The 26,592-nt window shown below is 36.6% G+C and overlaps 1 protein-coding gene across 1 annotated transcript in view; it reads right to left on the bottom strand.

Moving 5' to 3' along the window:
- Nucleotides 1-26,592, bottom strand: part of WDR7 (WD repeat domain 7) — a 280,434-nt gene that overhangs the window by 166,644 nt on the left and 87,198 nt on the right. Inside the window, exons 18-20 of the mRNA XM_090285462.1 lie at nt 20,487-20,585; nt 17,846-17,964; nt 16,055-16,178 (exon numbers count right to left, since the gene is read on the bottom strand). Coding sequence (XP_090141588.1) covers nt 16,055-16,178; nt 17,846-17,964; nt 20,487-20,585 — 342 coding nt within the window. The remainder of the gene's footprint in view (nt 1-16,054; nt 16,179-17,845; nt 17,965-20,486; nt 20,586-26,592) is intronic.

The following is a 26,592-nucleotide window of genomic DNA, read 5'->3' on the forward strand; positions in this document are numbered from 1 at the left end:
GACTTTGAAACTGTACTACCTGGAGCCTTATGAGTTCCCTAGAAGTGCCAGAAGGAAAAGAAAGACCTTCAAGCTTTCCATCTTTGCCCTTTTACATGTGTGTGCGCACACATGCACACATATAAAATTGTTTAGACGTTTTCAGTTGAAGAAAGGAGAGCATTTTTTAAAAACTGTTTAAAAACCACTCGTCTTGACTTTAAATATATACAGTATAAATGGGAAGAAAACCAAAAGCTGTTTTCATATAAAACATTCAGAAGAGGGGGAGCTCTGATGGTAAGAGCCATCCACCAACTTTCTTGTCAGTGATTGTTGTTCTAGGTAAAGGCGCTAAAAAGTTAAGGAGCATAAAGGACTTCATGCTGCAGAAATAGCCACGTGGAAAATACACGTATAGATTTTTAAGTGCATATGTGCAAGTATACTGTCCATCTATCAGAGAAGGAAAACTCTGACTCCAAAAAACCTCCGCTGCCTTGTGGCATACCTCTTCAGGGGAAAGGCTAAGGGAGTAAACCCCGACAGAAAATCCGGAGCCGGAGTCCCTAAGGCGGTTTGACGTTGTAGTCAACACCGGCAACTCCTGCGGCGCACCTGAAGCCAAGCTGTATTGACTCCGTCTTTCCCTTGGACCCTTCAGCTGCGAAGAGAGGGGGGGTCTGCTGCATGGGCAACAGCAGACCCTCCATATCACCCTGCCCAGGCTCTGTAGCTTCAGCTTCACTGGAGAGGACACTCCAGCGTCATCGCAAGATGTCGATTCAACACGGGAGGAGACAGATACCGTGTCACTCCCGAGTTGGACTGCACAGCCATTCTCGGCGGTGCAGATAGACTCTTAAGAAGCTACACCATCGTCTCTTGAGACGGACGGCTGCCGACGACGACTGTCCATCTGAAGAAAAATCAATGAGCTCTGCCTGGGATGGCGTGAGGATGAGAACACATGTCTGAAACAACTTCAGGGGAGGAAATAGCTGAGATGGGTCTTCAAGTACGTGTGAGAACTTACCATGGAATAACAGTAAGGGGAGGAAATTCCAGGAAGACAGGACACTATGTGAAAGGACCCTGATGTAACTACAGAACTGGGTAGCAGAAGAAGTGTGAGGAGAGATGATGAGGCTAACAGGATATTTAAGGATTTAAGGTCAGAGCCGTACAGGCAATGTGAAACAGGTACTAACAGAGAACATGAAGTAGGAAAGCAACGCGTCTTTATTGTTTAAGACTCCGGCATGGTAGGTGGAGAGAACAGGTCAACGTGTGGTTAATGAAACCACAAGACTGTCGGGGTTTGGTGGCTATGCAATGACAATAAATGAGTTAATACCTGGAGATTTTAGGATAAGAAAGAACAACCCTGTAGGTTCTCTTTTTCATCATCAGAATAGTCCAGGAATTCAATCCGTGCAGACCAGAAGCAGTTGTTTGAAGACCATTATGAAGGCAGAGAGTTTGGTCGATACTAGCAGACAGTCCCAGAGAGGCACCCAATGGAAGGTGGTACTTCCGGCAACCCAGTCCAACTGCCTTGGATCCCTGTACACAACCCAATGAATGCAAAATAAAGGACAGTGGTACATTGTCTCTTAAATTCAATGATGAAATCAAGGGGTACAGTTTAGCAGAGTACCTAGGATAGATAAATAAATAAATAGCATTATTAGTATCACTAATATTATTACCATTGTTTTTATTATTATCAATTGTGGCTTATTTTTCCTTAGAAGTACTTTATTTCCCTCAGTATACAGTATTCAACTTTCATACTATTTTATGAACCTATTTGTCTTTTTAAAACTTTTATTACACATCGCTTCTCATCTGTTAGAGCTACATTTCCAGACATCTTATACCATCTGCTTATATATAAGTCTCTTTAAGCCCAAAACAGCAAATATTTACATTTCAAAGAATCAGTATATCTTATGATGACTTGTTATGGCCGATTATGTTATTTTCAAATATCTACAAACACACACAAAGAAGTAGGAAAGCTTTTGACTTTAGAATCTCTTAACACAATGAATAATTGATTTGAAAATTAAGACAAAGAAATCTTGTTTTAATATCATCCTAGTAGATGACACATTTAATTGGCAGAAATATGCTATAAGATTACATTATAAAGTATTTGTGATATTCCAACTATTTCTTCACAGATAAATATTATGTTGTGCTTTGACTTCATTATCTGAGAATATTAAGTTCTTCTACGGATAAGAAAAACATTTGGATGGATGAAACCTATAAGAAGTGTTAAGTATAGGTATTAAATACACAAGTAGCTGGGAAGACTATAGGCAAAACTCCTAAGATATGTTAAGTAGAGATAGTAAGTTAATGGCCTGGAAGATACGGTACATGTGAAAAAGGATAAACAATCAAGAATGTCACTTATAGATAAAATGAATGGAAAGGGCACATCATAAGATAATGTAAAACACTTCTAGAAGAGACTAGGAGAAAATACACAGAACCATGGGGTTTGCCAAGACCAAAAGAACGAGCCATAAAAGAAAAACACAGATAAATTGGGACTAAATCAAAATTTAAAAATTTTGTTCTATAAGTGGCTGCCAAGAGAATAAAAGACAAGCCACAGACTAAAAGAAAACATTTGAATATTACATATATGTTAAAGAACTTGTATCCAGTATATGTATATAAAAAACTCTTAAGACCCAACAATAATAATAAAAAGAGCAACACAATAGAAAAAAAAAAGTTGGGCAAAAGACCTAAACACACAATCATTGCTGGTAGAAAGGTGAAATGTTAGTTACTTTGGAAAACAACTTGGCAGATTTTGTTTTTTGTAATTACATTCATACTTAACCATATGACCAAGCAATTAAAGTCCTAGGTATTTGCCCAAGTGAATTTAATTCTTATATTCATGCAAAATCCTAGACATGAATAGTTATTATAGCTTATTCAAAAGCACTAAAACCTAGAAACAATCCAATTGTCCTTAAACAGGCGAATGCATAAACAAACCGTGGGGCAGCCACATAAAGACCACCATTTAGCAACAAAAAAGAAGGAACTATTGATTCATACAACAATATGGATGAAACTTAAATATATTTTGCTAAGTGAAAGAAGCCAAACCCAAAAAAGCTACATGCTGCATGACTCCATTTATGCAGAATTTTGGAAAAGGCAAAACTATAAGGATGGAAAACAGATCAGTGGTTGCCAAATATTGATGGGGTAGGGGTGGGATTGATTATAAAGAAGCTACAACAGTAACTTTCTAAGGTGTTGTAAATGTTCTGTATGGTACTGTGAGGCTGGATACCTGACTCTATTCGTGTGTCAAAATCCATAGGCCTATATACCAAAAGGGTAAACTTTACTGCTTGCCAATTCTTTAAAAAATGAATTCACCAGAATGCCAGGGAAGCCAGGATGAGCTGCAGACCATGGCAAGTGAATATAACTACATCATTAATGTACGCCATAACCTCAGTGAAGGGTGTAAAGGAAAAAGGAGTTGGCTAATATATACGGGGAAAAAAAAGGCCAAAACACTGCTTATTATAAAGCTAAAGACTATAAGAACTGTACACAAATACTGTATTCTAGTTGGTAAACTGATTTTCCACAGAGATACAGGTTAGCAATTTTAAATTACTGTTTATAGCTAAAAGGTTTAAAAAAATAAAACAAGTACAACTACTACAGATAATGAGTCAGGTTCCCTATACTCATCATAGTAAAAAATTACAAATAAGCAAAAGAGAAATCCTGTGCTGGAGGGTCAAAATGAGAGATATCAGTATGAATTCATTTCTATTTTAACATAAATGGAGAGATACAGAAATAATGACAGATATATAGGGAGTCCATGGGTAAGTATGCATATATGAGGCCTGTCCAGAGGTATCCAACCATGAAATATAAAAAATAGAGACATTTATTGAAAACGATACAAGATACAAGAAACATTGTACATAGGCCAATGATCTCAGTCCCCTTCAAAGTAAGCACCTTGGGACCTCACACAGTTCTCCCAGTTGCCATCAGCTGCCTCGTCATATTTTCTGGCTCATCAATGGTCTGAAATCCCTTCCCTTGCAAAGGTGATTTTAGTTTTAGGAAAAGCCAGAAGTCACAGGGTGCCAAATCTGGGCTGTAGGGGGCTGAGTCACCTGGGTAAGTTAACGTTTCACCAAAACACTGCACACAAGACATGATGCATGAGCGGGTGTACTGCAGGATGAAGCTGCCAATCACCAGTTGCCCATAGTTGTGGCCTCATTCTGAATCTTAAATAGTTTCCACAGAGGAATGTTGACGCTTACTGCAAAATCTGATGCAGATTCGTTGGCTCTACTCACTCAGTTATTTTGAATGGGAGGGTCTTACTACACGTGCTCACTCAACGGCATCTACCACTCTTACGGACTAGTACAGTGAAGTCATCATTGTTCACACATGCGCATTCCAGTCCACTCTCCTTGGCTGCCAGGTCACATCGATGCTGCACAAAGCATTCTTGTTATATTAAAAACGGCTCAACTTTTTCTGGACAGACTTCATATGTATTTCTTAGTCTGTCCAGAGAGAGGGCCTAGAAATCGCAAAATGCCAGTAACATAAGCACACCTAGCATCCAGATCTTAATTTCTAGTATCTCCGTCAGAGGGAACCAGGGCACCTTGGAAAGAAGCTGATTCTAGGACTGAGGCTGGGGAAATACAAGAGGAGTGGGGAGCACGTTCTGTGGCGGGAAACAAGAAAGCATGTAAACAAGATGGGATGCTGTCAGGATGACACTGGAGCCCATTTAAAAGAGTTTCCTATGGCCAATGCTGAAATAATGTGAGCAACAAATTAGGATTACGAAAGGTCTATTTTTTCATCAATTGCCTGCTAGGGGCTCAATGCCGGTCAGTTGGGGACCAAAAATAAAATCCGGGACCTTGGCCCCAAGAAGAAGATCTCAATGCGGTACTTAGTACATAGATTCATTTTTAGTAAGAGCGCCTGGCTGCAGTATTATCAGGAACCACAGATGACATCTCAAAATATAAATATTCATACGTATATGAAGAAAAAATTAAAATGGCAAACCTCAAAGGAAACTAAGTAAGCAGGTGCATGAAATATATTTACTTCGGCCTGCAAACATGACAAAATGGCATCGAACTGCCTAAGATAGAAATGTTCATACACTGTAATGAGCATAATGCATCCATAGAAGCCTATCATTACTCCACATTACACTGATTAAATCTCACAATTCATTTTAAAGACTATTCATATCTAACCAATGATTTAGAGGAGGATGGAAAGTTGAATTAACTAAGGGAGCACCAATCATTGCCTCTGGCAGAGCTTTTAAAGAATTAACTTGCCATCAAAGTTATAAAAAGAACGAAGAAGGAGTCAGAGGAGTACTGGGACAGTGGATGCTACAATGTGCACAGAATTTAAACTTCTATTTTTTTTTTAACCAAATCCCACAAATAAAAATAAAAATAGGTTTTTAAATTAGGCAGCCACTCTTAGATTAGAACTCAAAGATCTGTCCACGAGTCTGGTGGCTGTGGGTAGGTGAGGGGTGGGAAGTCCCAGGAAAGGGAGTACGGACTGAGAAGACTTACTCTTGCAGAGAATGCGAACCATGAAGGACTGCGCTTCAAAGAGGTTAAATGAATGACGCTGATCTACTTTTTTTTTTTTTTACTTTTTTTGATGCTGATCTACTTGACACCATGGAATCCATGATCTGATATTGCAAACACTCCACCCCCACCATTAATTTCTCTTAGAGTGTTTCACCACACATCTTAAAATATGTTAATTCTTTCAGCATAAATAGTATTTTATCAGGCTGGCTTACCCAGTCTGTTCTAATACTCTTTACTTAAGATAATAATGGTGAGGCAAATAAAATAATAGAGACCAATATGTAAAAAAATATATCGTTGGTATGTACGTATGTACCAAGCTCTGTTCTAAGAAATGCTTTATATATTAATGTTTCATTAAATGTTATATGAAATATATGTACAACTATATTATACCTCAGTGTTCTTAGCTCTTTTATGACCTCCACAGCACCTAACATATTGCCAGCAACAGTGTAATAATTTTTATTTGTGTATTTCTAATGTGTATTAAAAATCACAATTCAGATAAATAAATAGGTAGAACTCAAATTTTACATAAGGAATACAAATATGTGATCTCAATATTTAACTGAAGCAATGTTGTCCTGTTCTATTTATCCTTACTCACACTGAAAAAATAGAAGTTCTAAATTTGTGTAAAATTAAAATAGATTTATAGAGCTAAAACTGCTTTAATCTTTTAAAAAATATTGCTTTAGTCTTTCCCTCTGAATACATCTCTTTGACATTAAGCCCTGGGCATTTCTAAATACCATGATTATTTTCCATGTTACGCCTCTTTGCCTTTGGCTCTGCTGACACTTCCATTGTTCTGTACGGTGGGTACAGTATTGCTCTTACCACACTGTTCTATTGCTCATTTGGTCACCCGCCTTCCTTAAGAGAAAGAAAGCTCCATGAAGACAGGGAACAGGAGTAAACCGCCCACCATTTCACTTCCAGTGCCCATAGCTAAGTGTAGCACTTAATAAATAGCTGCTGAATGAGGGAGGGAAAGGAGGAAGCAAAGATTAAAAATATGCTATAATACATAGATTGATGAGGACATTCACTTAGCTCTTTTTAATCTTTTTTTATTTATGAAAGCAACTTTACAGGCAAATATGGAGAGCATTCATAAATGAAGTTTTAGCATTTGCCCCATGTACCTATCTGTTTTATATACTCTTATTGGCAAGCAAAGTCTACGATACCAGTTATATAATGCATGTATTAAGAAAACTGTTTTTCTTAAAAGAAACAGAAAATACTGACTTACAGACAATAAACTAGGTAATTTAATTTTATTTGAAAAATACCATCTACTCAACTGCGGATGCATGCTGAAGCAGAACAGGCTGCCAGACCTTCTGATACCCCATTTTCCTCTGGACTTCCAACCAAGCTTAATTTAACCAGTTGTTTATCCATCACAGAAAAATCCTTTGAAAAAAAGAGTATCTTTCTCCCTGGTTATTGTGATCTGATTGGGAAACTATAAAATGAATGAATATAGCCCCTTGGTTGAGAAGGGAGTAACATTTAGGAGAATCACATTCTGAACTCATCCTTCCTGCTTCTCACCCTTCCTTTTAAGAACCATTATGCTTGAATCTCTTCTCCACGAGCATGAACAGTGAGGAAATGGAATGGGAAAGGCTTCCGGCCCCAAGTACCCATCTAACTTCTATACAGGACAACCTTAAAATAATAGGTCACATCTGAGACTATGCGGTCACTTTAAACTCTACGTGAATATTTTAGAAAAAGCATCATGACACTTGAAAGACTACAAATGTCCGATCTTCAACCCATCACCCAGAATTCAGAGATTCACTTTCAGTTTAGTTCCTCTGTCATTGACAGCACATGTTTTGAAGCCTCACCCTTGCCTTAGGGGAAAAAAAGCAAAAATCAAAACAAAGCAAAACCTGGGTTTAAGACCTGCTAGCTACCCCCTTGTAGACAGTAAAAAAAAAAAAAAAAGCCTTCTTCACTTCATGCCTGAAAAAGTATTTCAAAATCTGCAATTTATGTCTTTGTAACCACAAGCCATGCCAGAACTTATTTAATAATGTTTAGTTATCAGAGGGATTGAATTTCATTATATGTCTTCAAAATCAGTGGAAATGTTTATGTATTAAGAACTATCCTTCCTCTAAAAAAAAAAAAAAAAACAATAGAAATAACATACAAATGAAAGAAAGAACTATCCCTCCTCTTCCATTTCCATCCCCAAAGCTGAGTGTTCTTTAGTGCAAGCACACATTACATTGTGTGTCTTGCCATCTTTTCCTAGTAAAATGTAAGGTCCTTTCATAAGAATTACAGAAAAGAACTGTGATTACAGCACTGACATTAACTGTAGACACAATTTTTTAAATGACAGGCATAAAATAGGTGGTTGTGGTTGTTTTCTTTCATCTCTAAATCAAGCAAGGAAAGTTTTTTCAAGTCATGGGTAAGATTTATAGAACAAACACAGAAAATACATACAGAAAAATTACAAAAGTACTAAGTACCGTTACAGATGACTGGATTGGCATTTAACAGGCTGAAAGAAACCAGATCAATCTCAATCTTGCTGGGGTCAATTCGGGTGCTCAAACCAATAAAACAAATTTTTTTCTTTATGTTTGTGGACCAGCAGTGCTAAAATATTAACCAAGTCTGAAAATGTCATGCACAATGAAACCATTTATAAATATTAAAACACATTTCAAATACTTATCTGTATCAAAGTCTGCTTAATAAAAATAGATAGGAGATGTAATAAGTCATTAGGATAATATTACTAAGGAAAAATATAAAATACCATACTTCCTCCAAAAATCATGAAGAGGAAGGAAGAATGAATTAAAGGAAGACATTTTAGTATAATTTGATCACTTTAATCCCAGATTATAAAAAACACTAGAACAAAATCCACCATTAACTATTATAATCAAAATACTACAGATAAGATACAGGTTTATATAATTTTCTTGCAATAGCTTTAAATTTCTGTTTTCCTTCCAGACTCTAAGATCACATGCACATTACAAGGCTTCAAACTGAAATATTAAAACAATGCAATTACATATAATATCCAGTCAATAGAAAGAGATAATAAACTCAGAAATATGGTATCAAATTATAAATGTCTCACTTTTAATGAAAATTGGATTCATTCATGCATATGCAGTGTCTAAGATTTAAAACATCATAAGATTATCCATCAGCTTTCTGCTCCATAACAGCAAGTTGGACAGGACTCTTGAGTACCTGAACTGGAATAATGAGGACTAGAATGAAGAAAATTTGTATTTAAGAGCTCACAAAGACACGTTTCGGTACTCGTGTGCACTGTTTTGTAAAGTACTTTATTTCCATTAGCCTTATAAATTTTTGTTCTTCAGCAACTCGGCAGGAGACAGATGGCAGAAATCAATATCATAGTCCTCATAGCAACTAATATTAGGTCATTTACCACAGCAAAGGCCTCTAGAACCTCCACTAAAAGTGTATCAGGAATTTCTACTGATATTTGAACACCATTAAAAAAAAAGTGTCATGGGTGGAATGAGTTTTTCTTTTATAAACTAGACTCCATCGCCTTAAGTAACTTCAACTTCTTAAAGCAGGAGGTCACAAACACCTCACAGAAAGGCGTCCATTCCTCCTAGGAGCCTTGCCACCAACTTCACCTCCAGAAGAGGTAACACATTCCTGCACTGAAGTGGGGGAAGACAGGGAGGGTGTGAAAGAGAAAAAGAAAGAGACACGAGAAAAAGAACTTATTTCAGATCCTTTCCGCGCTGGGGGCTTGGCCAAATGCTAGCTGAGAGCCGGGGTTCCCTAAGTGAAGTGAGAGAAAGAAGCAGGCAAGGAGCTCCCACGTGATGGACTCCCAATCCCGCCCAGTTATTCTAGGAGCAAGGGATGCTTTGTCCCACCTGGTGGAGCCCTGTCACAGGCTCCTACTGAAAACCCGAAACCAGGCTGCTGGTATATTGTTTCAGTGCCTGGTACATGGACCCCTTTTCCCAGCAGCAGGAAGTTAACTTAATCCTGCAGAGTGAGTTCCTCACCTGCAGCATTACTTGATAAGGGACTTTTCTGTTTATTACTTAGAAAGTCTAATCAATGGGTCTAGTAATGCTTTCGTTTTTAATTGACTACTTCTCGTTTCTAAGATGCATACAAAGGATATAAGAAAAATTACAAGACTATTAAATATCACTTCCAAGAACTCAAGGCATGTGGAACTAAAGGATTTGTGTTTAGATGGGTCGGACTGATGAAGAAGAAATTTCATTGTTATCCCATTAGGTTAGTAGCCAAGCATAGATAAGAAGAATAGTTTAATGCTGTTAAATACATGATCAGTCTAGAGTGCTTAAAATTAAGCTCAACAGCTCTGACATTCTCGAAGAAAAAAGAGGAACAAATCCCTCAGGTCCCAATGAAACACGGCAAACAGATACAATACAGATACAGTGTGCTTTGCAGAATAGTCGGGTCTCCAGACAAATCCTTGCAGCCTCCCAGTGTAAAAACTCAACACAGAACAGGAGGTGCTTTTTATGCAGAGCACTTGGTCCTAATTTAACTTTCCCTTTCTAACCACAGCGCACTAACATTTCCAACGGGACCGGTGAACACTGTAAGACAACTCTTACACATACTTCTGAGGAAACCTCCCCTTTCCATTCCAGCTAATTCACATAACAGGCATTCACTGCAAAAGGGGTATTGTAGAATTATCGGTTCTTCCTGAGCAACCAGATGATTTTCCCTTTCTTTTCCCAATTTTAATTAAAATATTTTTAACCAGAAAGAAAGCTACACCCAGAATGCAACAAAAGATCTGAGAAAATAGTCAAGTAAACAGAATGTGAGGAGCCGATAGAGACATCGCTAAGTGCTTCCAGGAACGCTTAGGGATTTTTTTTTTTATTATTATTAGAGAGGCCTTATTCTTAGCCAATTTACTCTTACTTTATAGTTAACTCCCATAAGTTTGGTTACCTGGCTCCCACACTCCCAGACACTGGAAGCAGCAAGTTAGAAAACAGGGCAGAGGTACTAGGGGTGAGAGAAAACAGCCCACGCGCAGACCTTGGTGACAATTACCAGACAATAGAAAGAGGAGAAACAAACATTATTTTTAAAAACCGAATATGAATGCAAGAGGCATCTTCACCTGGGTACTTTTCCTTCCGATAAACAGGTCCGTGCCAGTCAATAAGTAAGTGGTGGTATAATTGTGCATCACAGGCCAAAACAACAACCCTTGCTACTGAGGCGTTTTGAAATATTACAACAAAAAAGGTTAAACATTTTAAAATTCTCAGTATCTAGCGACTTTTAAACCCTCAGCTATCTGGAAAAATCATTCCTAAGAAGACTATTAAGAGCGTTTCAAATGGCTGAGGCATATATAAAAAGAAAAGAGGAAAAACTGCTATGCAGTTTAAGGCCTTTTGGGAGGGGAGAGGGACTAACTTAAATGTATTTATCAAACCCTCTCCCTATCCTTTTCCCATCCTCTCTCTACCAGCAAACCCTGAAAATATATGCCTACCAAAAATGCACTAAAATTTACATTATTTTTACTGGCTACAATATACTTTCCTACTATAGTATAGAGTTCCATCTTACCTTCTTGCATATTGGTCCATCCACATGTGTGCTCAGAATGAACACTACTTTATAATCATCAGAAAAGTGACTTCAATTCCAGGTACTACAGTGTGGCTTGTTGAAAGTCAAACCCAAACCATTGACTACAATGTCTTTTCAATGAACAAAGAAATCCTATTCTGTTTCCAGAGGGGATAAAAAGACGAGCCTAACCCCGGTAACCTTAACACAAAAGGAAGCTAAAAAGGCAGGGACTCGATAAGAACAAAGGATTGTTCTTTCTGATGACATCAATACGTATTAAACACAATGTGTTACACAACCTTCTATCAATATCTGAGATGATAAATTTGCAAATTAATACTACATCGGCCATAACTGCATGGAATTACAATAGCACCCTCTTTAGAAGCGATTTAGATTTATATAATGGTAGTAACTGGTGTGTGTTTAATGTTTCTGAAATTAAAGGAGGAGATGAGCCACTGTGAGCAAGCAGAATACAACGCACAAGAAATAATTACGCGTGTGACCTCATGCCCTCTAAGGTCACTCTGCATCACAGGCCAAAGGGACTGAGGGACCCTCGTCACTCACCTCAGAGCAGTCCCTGCCTGGAAGGAAGGGCAAGTGTGGGTGTATTTCATAAACTAGCAGGTGCTTGACCTCATAAAGAAGTCAATTATCAAAATGCTACTTGTACAATGTCACAAATAAAAAAATACATAAACTTGGATTATGCAAAATATCTTCACTTCAAAATACATCTGAGAAACATAAAACATTTCATCTTCCTCCGAATTACAATACGACAGCACAAAATAACATCAATCCTTCCTTATTAAGAATAATCAATAAAATTTTTAAGTGTTTTATAACATAAAAGTGATTACAAATAGATGCTAAACAGTGATAACTCAGAAAATATTTACAACATTTATACGTCACTTTACAAAAATGTATGTACTGTTTATCATCCCAGTCCTGTTAGTGTTAGAGTAAGAATCACAATGCTCTTATCCTCCAATTTTCCAGCAGAAATTAGACATTAAAAGCATCCATACTAACTGTATTTGTAAGGGACAGAATTTTCTTAACAGGTTCCAGGACAGAGCTCCATTCCCTCAAACAAAATTCTTATATTGCTCAGTTAGGACTTGGTTTTTGTGAAAATCTGTGATCTGGCTTTTCAGTGAAGGTGTACTATTGTTCCTTTCCTCCCCAGTCGTTTCTAGTCTACTTCCAGAGTCCCTGGGCAATATAAACAAAGTTTAATTCTGAGGCAGTGACAATAAGGAGAACAAGACCATAGAATCCAGGACAGGAAAGGAAAGGGGACAGCTAGCCATCGTTTACTACGTGTGTGAACTGTCCTAGCTGCTGGACAAAGTGTCTCCTTCAAAGTCCTCAACAGTCCTAAGGAAAAGCAGCTGGCTTCTGGCCCACTGCTTTCCTCATGTTCTCAGACAAAGCTACAAAAGGCTTTTTAATCGCATGATGTACCTAAAAGTCCGGAAGGACCCAGTCACTGCAACCAGCTGACTTGTCGTCTGAGGCCCAGCTCGGTCACTTACCGACTGCGAAGTCAGAGAAAGTTGCCACCCCCTTCAAACCTCAGGCTCCTAATCTCTAAGGCTAAGAGCTATCACCGTCCATCAACCCAGTATGACATTCTGCTCTTCGGCAAAAGCATTTCCTAAGTTCCAGATAACTAACAAAGGGACTCTTAGATCAAGCTCAGCTATAAGTTAGCAGCTGCCAATATTGCTTAGGCAATTATTGAATATTTTTAAGGGCTTAGGATGATTAAATTACAAGAAAATATCTGATGAGTGGTGTATTTACCAGATATATTGCTTAATACTTCACCTACTTTAGTGATTAAGGAGATTCCTATGCTAGAATTAAGTTTTAAGTTTCTAAAAGATTGCTCCACGCTGCACCTCACGACAATAAGCATCTCCCCCAGCATCAGTGACAGCGGCAGAAGCGACTCTCCTACACGCACACTGACGGCAGCTGTGGGCTGTCCGCCAGCTGGCTCCGTCACCTTTCGATCCCTTCGGCCAGCAAATCTGCTCACCAGCCCTTGTGGCCATTCCTCATCCCTCCTTTCATACGGTCGGAGTCCCGACTCCTTCAGCCTGACATCCTTTTATTCAAATAGAAAACTCCCAGCAAAGCTAATTAAGACTAATTTTACACTCAGTCAGTAGAAGTTCTAGAATAGATTAATATATTACAGCAAGAGCTGTTAGTGTGAAATGTTTTAGTTTCATGTAGAATGTGTGCATTTATTCTCTTGCTAAAAAATACAATTACAGGAAGTGACAACATTAAAATTTTAAGTAAGCGAGCACTCAAGTTAATTTATAAAGTACTCTGGGACACTATACCAAGGACTTTAATTTACATTAATGGAAAGGTTTAAATCTGACCAAGAACTACCTAGTTTATATTTATGTAAACAATGATGAAAACCATTGAGAGCAATTTTTTACAGTTATTTTTCTGCTCCATTTTGTTGTTGTTGTTAAATTTAATATGGCTGAAAATGAAACTGAAAGCAGGATTAGCTGAGCCAAATAACTACTCATTCCTCCACCCCCAACTCCATTAAAATCTAAGGATGCTGGAGGAAGTGAGACAGAATAAACAGTGGCCAAGATAATGAGTTTTGTAGTCTGACAGTCACTTAGCAACGGAAGGATCTTCAGAAAAATGCTCTTCTCTCTCTTGGCCTCAGTTAAGTCATTTGGGGGGAAAAAAATGAGGGTAATAGTGACCATAGTGCCTCCTTAACAGGTTACTGCAACAGTTTAATGACATAATACAGACCAGGAACTTAGCAAAAGACTGACAGGGCAAGGGTTCAGTTTCTGGTAGGTATTGTCATTATTTCACGTGTACTCTGTTCTCTAACAGACACCTCGCCTAACAACATGTTTGTCATCGCTTCATGGAGTGATCTGTGATCATATCATGCCTTTATATGTTACCTAACTCATTCTCGTCTTTCCAAGAAAAAAATACATTTAGGTCTGGGTCCCCCTTCCCTTCCACAACAGCCTCCCAGCTACTTATTCTAGTTTATCCATTCTCCCACTCCACTAGTCCGTTCTAAATAAAGATGTCTTTAAAATGGTTCTCCATATTTCCATAACCGTGATCTCAGTTTAAGAGAATATCTAGTGATTTTCTATAGTTTCACTTCAATCTACTGTATAGTACTATATATATAGTTTGGTCTTAAGTTAGGGGATCTTTTATTCAATAAAGTTTACAATTAGCTGATGAGATATTTCTATTTTAATACTTAAAAAATTTTTTGACAAAATTTTAAACCTATAAATATTTATATAAGAACTTTAAACCTGATAACTTACATAGTCTATGTCTAAAAATCCTGGATTTTTAACTTAATTTCCTTTTATTAAAATGGAAGAAAATTCCCAGTAAGCAAATAAACAATATTGTCAGTAAACAGTCTCACCTAGACAGATTAAAGAATTTGAATTGGGGTTGTTAATTTGTGACGGTTTGGTTATATGTGTGATATATATTTGCATTTAAAGATTATGAATGTGTTTAATGAACAAATATGATGGTCTACGCCTGGTTCCATGTGCTTAATAAAGATTAACTCATTCCACCCACAGAATAACCCTATGAAGTCTCACTATCTTCATTCCATCTGTGATAAAACTGAGACTGAGAAAGGTCAAGTGTCCAAGGTCACATAGCTAATTAAACAACCACTACAGTCACCACTGGCAAATACCTGATAGACTTACACCAGCTATAACATTTGTAAGCCTGTCTGATTCTGGTTTTCATTTCCTCCTCATATAATCCTGTACTGTCTCTCTCGACATGTGTAACGAATTTCATTGATAAGAATAATCAGTACTGGCAAAAGGTCATTTAAAATGAATCCACCTAAAACCCGGGCCAAATTTCCACAGCAAAAAGTTTTTGTAAAGTTTCACTGAGACTTTATCTTAAAAAAAAAAAAAAAAAAAAAGTAAAAACTGATTTATTTTCTCTTATACTCATATTAAAATTTTAATTCTGAATTGTTCTTTAGGAAAAGAAACAATGAGTCAAATGTTGAATTGTGATAAAGTATACTTTTTTCCAAAAAGAAAAAATTATGATAGCACAAATATAACTTTTCTTCAGTGCACATTTGACTTAGGAGCATGATTACGAAGGTTTTATTTTGCAAAAATATTCAAAAACATCAACAATTTTTCCAAGGCCTTCCCCACCAATCCTTCCAAATCATACTTATTTGAAAAATGTCATTAATCAAACCCTCGCTAATTTTCTCTTTTTCAAGAGTACACTGGTCTGACTCTACCAGATCATTATTTCTGAAGAATTCACAATCCCGACTTCAACCTGGAAAGCACGTGCCCTGCCTGGATCTGCAGTTGCATTTCATCAGATCAACATCTAACAAGCTGACATCCATGTGCATCACAGTGCGATGGGCAGAGACAGGTGCTGGTGTTAAAGAAGGCGGGCTTTTTGTTTAGGAGTTAATTTTATAGGGGTCAGTCCATTAGTGACTATCAGGATATTTATATAACTTTTGCCTTTTTTTTTTTTTTTTCCCTGAGCAAACTCCAAACCAAAGGGATCTCGGAAAATGAACGAGCAGAACTTGCAGATCCTTGTTTTCACTGAAGGTAAATGACTCAGCGCTGCTGACAGGGAGGAGCAAGCACACGCGTGAGCTTTGGTTCCTTTCTAATAAGCAGGAGCAGCTTTGGACAAAAGCACAGAACGCTTACGCGACATCACGTGGTCCATGTACTGCGGTAAGTACGGGGCCCAGGAGTCGATGGTGTCCTTCCGGCCCGCCTGCTCGATCCTCCGCAGCTCGGCCAGGAGCAGGGCCTGCGCGGCCTCTCTGACCTGGAAGGAACACACACCCCGGTGTGAAAAGCGCGGATCAGCTGGTGAGCTGTTTAGGAACTCGAGAGTTCAGAGAGGAAAGAAACAAACCACATTTCTTCACATGACTCCAACGACCAACCAAACAATGAATTAAGACTAAAGGAGAATAGATTGGATGCCCGCAAAATCAAAGATATTTAATTACTGATCTCAGTGAAAAATATTTTAATACTAACAGACTGAATTATGTTTGAACACAACCAGCTTTGGGTTTAAAACTTTATTTTCCGAAGCTTTTAAGACATTCTTGCCCTTTAATTTTGCACTTTCAATTTTAAGATTTCTATATAAAAGATAAAAAGTTAGAAGTCATAGTTAGAACTATTAAATTTGTTCTCTTTTAGCCCGAAGAAATGTAACCTTATCAAGTGAATCTTTATAATATATATACGCTAAATAGGTATTGTTTACACAAACATGTATAAATCCACACATCGGTGTATATCTGAGACATGCTTAAACAATTTGTTTTCAGCAAGTGAATGTATTCCTATGTAATGGCATTAGTTCTACAGAAGGACACCAGTTTTCAAAAATTTTATTTTGATTTTTCTCCCTTTTCTTTCTTTCATAACAACTTTTAATTTGCAGTTTTAGTTTAGTTTTGTTTTATTTTGGCAAAAGTGCCACAGGCATGGGGTTCCAGAAGCTTAGTCAGTTGTCATGTGATGTACCAACCAATTAGCTATTTATCATTGAAAAGATAACTCAGCAGCATCTGGTAAGAGTTTGAATAAAAATTGTTTTTAATTATAACTGACTTAAAAATAAATTCAAATGTTATTCAATGTAAAACCAAGTATGCTGCCATTTCACTTGGAGTCGAGGACAGGAAGACAAGGGACAAATATGTTAATTATACTTGATAAATTTAAATTTTTGAATGATATAAACTGCCACAGCTATATAGGTCAAATGCCATAACAAGGCAAATCTCTATAAAATGTTTCCACGTCCCTGATGATATCATATGCCAAGCGATATCTAATACAGCGTAAGTCCATTAACACAAAATAATAGCGATCATTTATTGCGCCCCTCCAGCGTGCAGCCTCTGCACTAACGGCTCTCCTTGCATTACCTCATTTGACCCTGACGGCCATCCCAGGAGGAATGTATTATTATATCTACTTTACAAATGAGCTTCAAATAGGTTAAGGAAATCGCCCAGGGTCACAAAGTTAATAACTGGCAGAATTGATATTTACATCCAGGTCTCTTCTCTTCCAAAGACCGTCTCCTTTTGTCATTGCACGGTACCTTCCCCTGGACTATGGCTACTCATGTAGAACTCGACTGGTGAGATGATACCTGAGTGTGTGATTTGGGGGCAGGTGGGTGGATGCATGCGTGAGAATGCATGTGTACAGGAGTAAGAAACAGTTCCATAAAGTATGTGAAACTTCTTACCAAATACTCACCGGCTAATAAATAAATAAATAAACAAATATGCAAGCAGAAACATGGCTGCTTAGTACATAAAGTGAAAAAACCATGAATCCATATTTTCTATTACATTAATAAATAGGTGATAAAAAAATTAAACATCAACCATTTTGTTTCAAATGTACACTTGTCCACTGATTTTAACGGTCTGTTTCCCACCCTCATCACCTCGACGTTACCTCCAGGCACCGGTCCTGCCACCGCCGGGCCAGCATCTCCAGGAGCGGAGGCCTGAATTTGTCCAAGCCCAGCAGGTCCGGCAGCATCACGCAGTGCATGGCAGCCAGCTGACTCCATCCTTTGAAAACGGAACATGGTGAAAGTACTTTAAACATTTTGGCATTTCCTAATTCAAAATATTTTCCTTATGTAAGTACGTATACCAGAAATATAAAAATGGCAGGTCTGCTAAATTGTTATACATTATTTCAATTTGTGACTAGACTTTTTTTTTGTACAAAATTTTATATCAAATGTATTTCAACTCTCAACCATGTAAGTGGTACATAAAAGGATTCTCAAAATCTTAAAACAAATAAAAATAGATTTCTGCATGAAGTATATACAAATCCTACATGGAAAACACATTTCTAAATAGTCCTCCTAGAATAAAACATATATTCAGAGGTGGGGAAGCACAGACTTGAAGCTACTTTCAGTTAAAAAGGCATTTCACGCTGATAGCCAAAGACAGCTTCATGTCCATCTTAAGACCTGGCTGCCTGTGTACTACCATCGTGACAGTCAACAGAGACAACTTCCCTTCTCTGTCACAGGGCCTTAATTAAGGTGCTTATTGATCCTTTTTCTTAGAAAGCAAATGAGATATTTAATCACAATCATAGCTGAAATAAATAACATAGCACTCATTTTGGGAGGAAAATGAATTCAGATATTCCACAAAATAAAAACTTCACCATCCAAAATTTACAAAATCTTAAGCATCATAACTCTAATCTATGGGAATGAAAGTTATTGTTTTGAAAATTCTAATCCACAATATGGAACCTGATGATATGAAGAAGACAAACACTGAAAATCACAATATTTAAAAGTACTAATATCCAGACATTGTCAAATAGTCATGTCAGCCCTATTATAAAGGTGTCTAAAAAAAAATATATATATATATATATATACATATATATACAATAAATACCTCATTCTTCCCAAATTACATATAAAGCTACTATAAATCCATAATAATTACCATTATCTCCTGGGGTAACATGTAAAGACAAATAAGAATAAATGCAAAAAGAAACTTGTTTACTACCATATTACAAAATGAGTTATCTGTGATCATAGAATTTCAGCAAAACAAGGTTTTGAAATAATTGAAACTGTAGTCTTCTGAGACAAAACAAAAAAACAAACAAAACCCTACCTCAAAATAATTATCGGGGTTGTTAAAAAAAAGAGGAATTGGGAGGCCAACCACACCCACCACCCAAATATTCATCCTTTCAGTAAGGGAATTCTCTTCAGCTGAGAACATAGAATTACATTAATGAAGTTGATGAGTATGTACTTTTTAGATTACAAATTATTTTCAAGAGGGATATATATACATATATATATATACATACATATAATAAATATAATTACTACCTAGTGATTTCTTAAAGTGTTTTAATGTCTCATAAAAGTATGAGGTGGATTTATGAGCTAATTTTTTTAAATGGGCTAAATCTGACTGTGATGATTCTCATCATTCTCCAAAATTCATAGCTTATTTTTGAGTTAAAATATTACTATTTTTCACAATAGCTTAACAAAGACAACCCTAATTGTTTTTGCTAAAATCCAGTCTTAACATATTAATCTTAGTACAGGTCTATGACAGAGGAACCAAACAAAAAAATAAGTTCTGTTTTTAGGAGCTCATGTTTTCTTTTCAAAGGAGCACTACTTAGAACACGGGCTCTGTTCTTTATGGATATTGCACCACTCTTGCTATTTGAATGGACGAGAAATACTGCTTATTAGTGAAGAGTCAGATTCATTCTGGGTCACAGTTGAGATTGTATTCATTTCCTCCTCTTTATATTAAACTAACTGGTGAAAACTGAGCCCATGACCAAGAGAGTGGATATAACCAAGGGCTCTCTTTTTGTTAAGCTTCCAGGCAGTACAAATAATCCTAGAAGGCCCTAGGGATATAAAGGTTTGTGGATTCCATTCACATGATCGGAAATCCAAAAATACTTTCCACTAGTGTAACTCCACAAGGATAATATGAAAGCCTAACTAAATCTTAAAAATTAAAATGACCAATTTTTGCCTTGGCCAGAAAGATCAGTAGTAAATAGGATAAAATAGGTGACTTCCTACCAGCCTATAATCACTGGTGCTAATCATCATCCTGAAAACATTTCAAATGAGAATGGGAACGAAGACACTGTCATACTTCCCTCTAACCAGGGCCCACAGCATGTAGAGAGAGCAAAGCGCATCCCTCATGGGGTAATGACACACGTAAAATAAATTGACAGCCGTAACACCAGAGATCATATGGCAAACACCACCGTGAAAACCAGGGCACCTTTTAACACCTGCTTCACATCAAAGATCAGCATCCTGCACTTCTTTAACAGCATTTTAGGTTACAGGAAACATGATTTATTCTAGACAGGAGGGACGTTACATTTTTATAACTGGCCCTTATCACTGACATTAGCAAATAAAGTTAGAAAATGGAATTTTACCATCTCATACATAACAAAGCAGATAAATGTGTAAATTAGATAAAAAAGAACATGTCAAGTTAGAATAAAGCATAGGTTGAAGAAAAGTTGTTAGGAAGTTGAGAGAGAATACCTTCATTTACTAAGAAACAGGTATGTAAAGCAGGAGTAGAAGTGGGGTCAGAGCCAGAGTGATCAGCCTCAGACCGAGCAGAAATGACAGGCGCAGGAACTTGCAGAGGAAAATAGAAGAAACAAAAAAGAGAAAATTGAGGTACAGCAGTTTCTGAAAAAAAGCTCAGTATTAGTGAAGAATGAAAAACAAAGTGTAAATGTAGAACTGAAAAATGATGTTTTAATCAGACGGGCATGATCGTTAAGGAGTATAGCGGGGAAATGATATATTTTATTGAATAGCGATCACAGTGTACTTTAAATTCCTCTTAAAACCAAAATCTATTTAATATGACAGTTGAATGATGTACCAACTAATAAAACAACAGTTCTAAAAGAATTAAGGCTACAATGAAAAAAATGTCAACATACTAAAAATTAGCAACAATATAACTCAATTTCTAAAATGTATCACATAATGAGAGGTTTAGGTTGGTCTTCGTATCAATTAAATTTTTTTCTAATAATTTTCTAATGTTACGTACAAATTATTTTTTAATCTCTCAAACCAATATCCACTGAGATCATTTCATTTTTCCACACTCAATTTATAAAAACTTAATAAAAGAAAAAAACCAAATTGTAAAGAACATATATAGTACAGTTAACTTTTGTTAGAAGAATCCTAACATAGCTTCATTCTTTGTAGTTCAAAGAATATTTTTATGATACAAAAGCTTTATATTCTAAGAGCAATTACTGTGAATGTTATAATCCTTATAAAAGAGATGCAACCCCCCTCACTCCCAAAAGTTATGTTACCAGGAAAATGTTGAAGCTTAAATTATCATATGAAAAGGCAAAAGGACCTTCTGGCACACACATTCTACAACTGGAGGTCAAGGTTAAGATTTAGAGGTCACCATTTGACACTTCCTTCCTATGGAGAAATTACCATATGTCATGCACAAGCATCTTCAAATTAATCCCTCTCCTTTCTTCTGTCATTGAACAGCAATCGGTTTGGGCTCCTGAACAGATTAAGCATTGTCTGCTGAATGATATGTTTGCTTTTCATGCAGTGAAGTTCTTTTGTAACTACAGGCAGTTGCGTGAAAACAACTTTTCATAATTTCCACACGAACGCATCATAATGTCCATCAGACACACGTGAGGTAAACAAGGGGACCAAAGGAAGTTCATGGACAGCAACAAAAACCAGAAATTCCAGCTCCATGAACCCTCAGAAGCATTTCTTGCACACATAAAATATATGGGAAATTACGTTTTATTATAACAGGCCTGTTTTTTGACCCTTATAAAATTATAATTATGTAATAATGTTATGCTTATAAAAGGAAGAGAGCTGCTCTTAATTTCATATTTCTTAAGATCTAATAATTCCATGATAAAGTAATCTTTATCAAAGAAATCCCAAATATTTCTATATTCCATTGAACAATTTTATTTTCCACTTTTTAAATCATTTTTAATTATAAATTCAGTTATTATAGTTTATACAATATTCACTTCCTCATGCAAAATGTTGGTCAGCCTTGGTGGCAAGGAGTAAATTTTTAGGTTTTAGCTTTCACGCCACCAAAATTGTTGAGAAAGTTCCTCTGGTCGTTTCCAATGGGACATTTCTATAATTTCACTTTTTAAAAAAAGGGAGAAAATATTATTACCCAGAAGAGATTATTAACTCTCTCATTTTACCCTTAATTCTGAAAGGATACTAGAGGAGAGGGTGAGGAAATTCAAAATAAGTAAATAAAAGTTTAGGTCTAACTGATCATTACTTTACCGAGGCTGAATAAGTAGTAGGATTAAACTATAATGTTTTCACTAAGTCACAAGTCTATAGGAAACTAGAAATACTACTAGCAAAGCTACTAGAATAACGTGTCAATAAAATAGTGTTCAATACAAGTAACTATTTCTAATGAGAGAAATAAACAGATGCTGGGTATTATATTTTTGGAGTCCTGTTTAAATGACATTGCATAGAGAAAAAGCTATTTATACTTTAATAAATTCCGTAGGCACTAAAAATCAAGAGAAAAAAATGTAATAAAACCAAGGAATCAAATTTACTCTGCTTTAAAAACCTCTACATCACCACCAAAAAATACTTTATTCAAACTACATCAAAAATGAAACTGCAGAATCTAGAACTACTTTCATAATTGAAATTAAACACCGCTAGAGCTTTGAAACTACAGCCTTTAAAATGTTTTCCCGATACAGAAAAATCAGCAATAGAAATAAGAAAAACACACCACTTCCAAAATAAAAAGCTCAAGATTTAATGACAAATAATATAGCTGAAGAAGTTATGTGTAGAACCGAACACCAAAGATTGACACCATAAAACATAAGCACTCATTTAACCTCTTAAAACAGAAAAGCTGCCACATCAACTATCAATTTGCTTCTCTTATTAAGGATCAGTAATAAGCTTCAGCGCAGCTTCAGTGGTGATAAGAACAGACACCAGTTCTATTATCTTATTCTGGGAAAGTTCTTTTAAGTCATTTACAGCTATGAGCCTCTTCAACTGCTCACTCTCACATGGAAGGTGAAGACAAGCAAACCTGTGTGACTACACACATGTGCACACGTGTGCTCTGCCTCCCTTTAAATGGCATATATGCATACATAGTACTCAATGTTACAACTACCCTGGTCTTTTGTTTTAGAACAGGTCTATTTCAGTCTTTATTTGAAATCTGATTCTGGACTCCATTTTTTCCTACTGCCATTGTAATATGAAAAATAAGTATAGGACAGAAAGTTAACATATTTTAGGTGGCAAGTACTCTCAACATATTGGTCTAAACCTCACTGCCTTCATTAGCCTTCTGGTACTGAACACAAACTGCTCTTTTAATACATTTTTCAGAAGGAAAAGAAGAAAATCTAGAAAACACAGGAAAAATAAATGCAATGTTTAGAGAAGTAAGTTTCTCAAAGCTTAAAGCTAACAAAATGAATAAAATTATTTAATGACAATCACTTTATCTAGACTGTTCCATGGGAATCACGGAACTTCCAGAGGGGCAGACAGAGGAGGAGAATGAGGTGGGCCATGCCAGATGTGCCACCTAGTACAGAGATCTTAGCACAACATCCGACTTTTTATAAACTTTATGCTACACTTTCATGTCTTAGAAGCATAGGCATTCTAGCTATCTTTTAAATCAACATGAAGAATTGGGACCATTGATCAAATATGCTGAAGAAGGAAGGATCTTCTTAAAACACTGCAGAAGAAGAGCATCTCAGGGCGACAGGGGACCACAAAGTTCCAGGCAACAGACAGAATAAGGACCTACCATAAGCAGAATGAACTAACAGCGCGAGATGGCATTCTGATGAACAGAAAGACATCAAGGCAAAATATGAAAGTGCTGATAATGCCTGAAAAATACAGTAACGCTGTGTAACAACCTCTAGGTCACCACTGGATCACATCAAAATTGGAAAAGGTTCAGAAGTGATGACAATGTTACCTTGGCCTCTTCACTCTAGCCACAGAATATCTTTCATCACTAACATCCAAAATAAATAAATGAGCTAAGACCAATACCCAAGAGCCATGGGGAAAGAAAGATAAAATTATAACATAAAAGGGACAACTGTAATAAAACAACAATAAAAAAAGAAATAAAAAAAAATACCCACTAACTTCAATTAAACATATGAAGGCTTTTAAATTTTTCTACTTCATTTAATTAACATTGAAATGTCTACTATGTGTCTGGTATTGGGCTAAGCATATAAAAACTCGCAAAGATTAAGCAAAGATGGTGCCCTCGGGTTCTCAGAGAAAAAGCAAATAAGTAACCAATTAAAACATCACAAACGACACTCCTCTGGGTCTCCGCCACTAGCCATCAGCTCCTTGATGGCAGAAATTTCTATTGTCAGACCTTGTAGCCTAAGCACCTAGTTATTGCCATATGGACTCTAGAGCATAAAGAGAAGGTATCGATAGATTCACTCATTCATCAAATATTTACTGAGCACCTTCTGTGTACCAGCCATTGTTCCAAAAATATATAAGTAAAGAAAAACAAATACGTGTCCTTGTCCTTTGAGCTTCCAAAGCAGACTAAAGTTATAAGCCTTTTTTTTTTTTTTTTTTTTTAAAGAAAAGATACATAAGTTCAAACAAAATTTTAAGGGGTTTCTCAGGTCCATCCATTGGCCTGATATATGTGTTCCAAGGTTTTTGCTCTAGACCTTACAAAAAAATGGTGAGAAACTACCGGTTAATTTATGTTAATGATTCCTCAGATAATTTAACAATGACTACAGCTTTCTTCTAACTTTACGCAACCTAAATTGAATCCACTTCTGAAAAGTAAAATTGTAAATAATGTAACATATTCTTAAATTGCTTAGACTTGCTTCCGTACCTACCACTGACGAAAGATGCAACTACTAACAAAGATGTGGCCACAATCAAGATAAGCCAACAGAGACGCAGACCGAAGATGTGTACCAGAAGATGACTGAAGTGATCAAGAGAAGCACATTATGTCAGAATGTAAAGAAGCCTAAAGCTGTGGGCAGATTTAGGGCTATTGGACCAGAAATAAAAATGTAGGTGTTTGACATCTCTGATCCCTTTCTCAAGTGAGATATTTTATAAACTACAAAATCAAGTATCTAATAAATAATAACTGTCTCTACCAAAAGAGTTCATGACTGTCAGTAAATGTTAATTATAGGCAAACATGGAATTAATAAAGCAACTATTAGTCAAAATAAACTTCTTGTGAAGAAATTATTTCCCAATAAAATATCCTGATATTGATTAGGAGAGAGTATGTTAGCTAAATTATATCTTCTTTATTCTCTGACCCAAATGTCTATGAAAGATCCAATCCCCAGCTAAAGTCTTTACTCCACAGAGATCGTTTTGCAGCTGGATAAGTATTAGCTGACATGCAAGGGGCGGTCATCGAAAAGGAGCATATTCACATTTGCAGTTCAACTTGAAAAGCAAATTGTGAGTCAGAAGGCTCTGCAGTGGGAATCAGGAAAAGAAAACATAAGAAAAGAGGGAAATGCTCCAAAGAAAACCAAGTCAGAGGAGAAGATGAGGATACATGATCCTCTAACGGCTGGACCGCGCTGAGAGAACTCAGAGCTTTGTCTGCATCTCCCACCACTTCTTACCCGAAATTGGTTATTTTTGTTCATGTGCTGTCTACTAGATGCATATAACCTACTCAAGAATATAAATCAGACTAATCTCTCTAACATCCCCAGAAGAGCCATTTGGAGAAAAAAGTACCTAACAAAAATTTGTAACATTTTCATTTCAAAATTCAAACAAAAAGTGGGATTCATGGTGTCATCCTATAGTATTTTACTGCATAACTCAGTACAGCTCTCGGACCTTCATTTACTTTAAAGACAAGCATCTGTTGCTGTTCCAAATGGAAATTCCTAAATCTGCTGCTTGAAGTACATGCTTTAGAAACCGACTCACTTCTCAGAGCCTTCTTTACTGCTCTCAAAACTCAACGCTTTCTGAAAGGAGCAACAATACAGCATCCCAACTTTAAAATCCTCAGACCGGACCATGTGAGCCAATCCCACACCACACTGGTGGTCAAGTAGGTGATGCACTGTGACGATGTCACAAATTATGCTGGATCGCTTGTGTCTGCTGTGATTACAGAGGGAGAAAAATGTAATCCAAGGAGAAACACCAACTATAAAGGATGATAATGAAGACAATGATGAAGACAACAAATAATCCCTCTAACTAGAACGGGTTTTAAATGAAGCTTTAAACTAACTAAACGCAGGGAAGTATGCCCTGCCACTGATGTGTATCGTATAATCTGAAAGATATTTTCAGTGGACTTAGGTCCAGAGTTAAAAGGTGCTGGCTGAGCCCTAATTACACCATCTGTACTTTAAACATGTCTCCTAACTGTGTGGGCCTGTTTCCATTTCTCTCTGAAATAATGCTCTAAAAATGTTAAAAACTATACAACATAAAGCATGTTTACTTTATAAGGTAACAGGACATTCAGGACATTTTAAATGTGAAGAGAACAACTATTTTTGGCCAAGATGGAGTAACACAGATTTAAGTCCCA

Source organism: Furipterus horrens, unplaced genomic scaffold (genome assembly GCF_987537825.1).
Source record: "Furipterus horrens unplaced genomic scaffold, mFurHor1.1.pri manual_scaffold_8, whole genome shotgun sequence".
Classification (NCBI taxonomy): Eukaryota; Metazoa; Chordata; class Mammalia; order Chiroptera; family Furipteridae; genus Furipterus; species Furipterus horrens.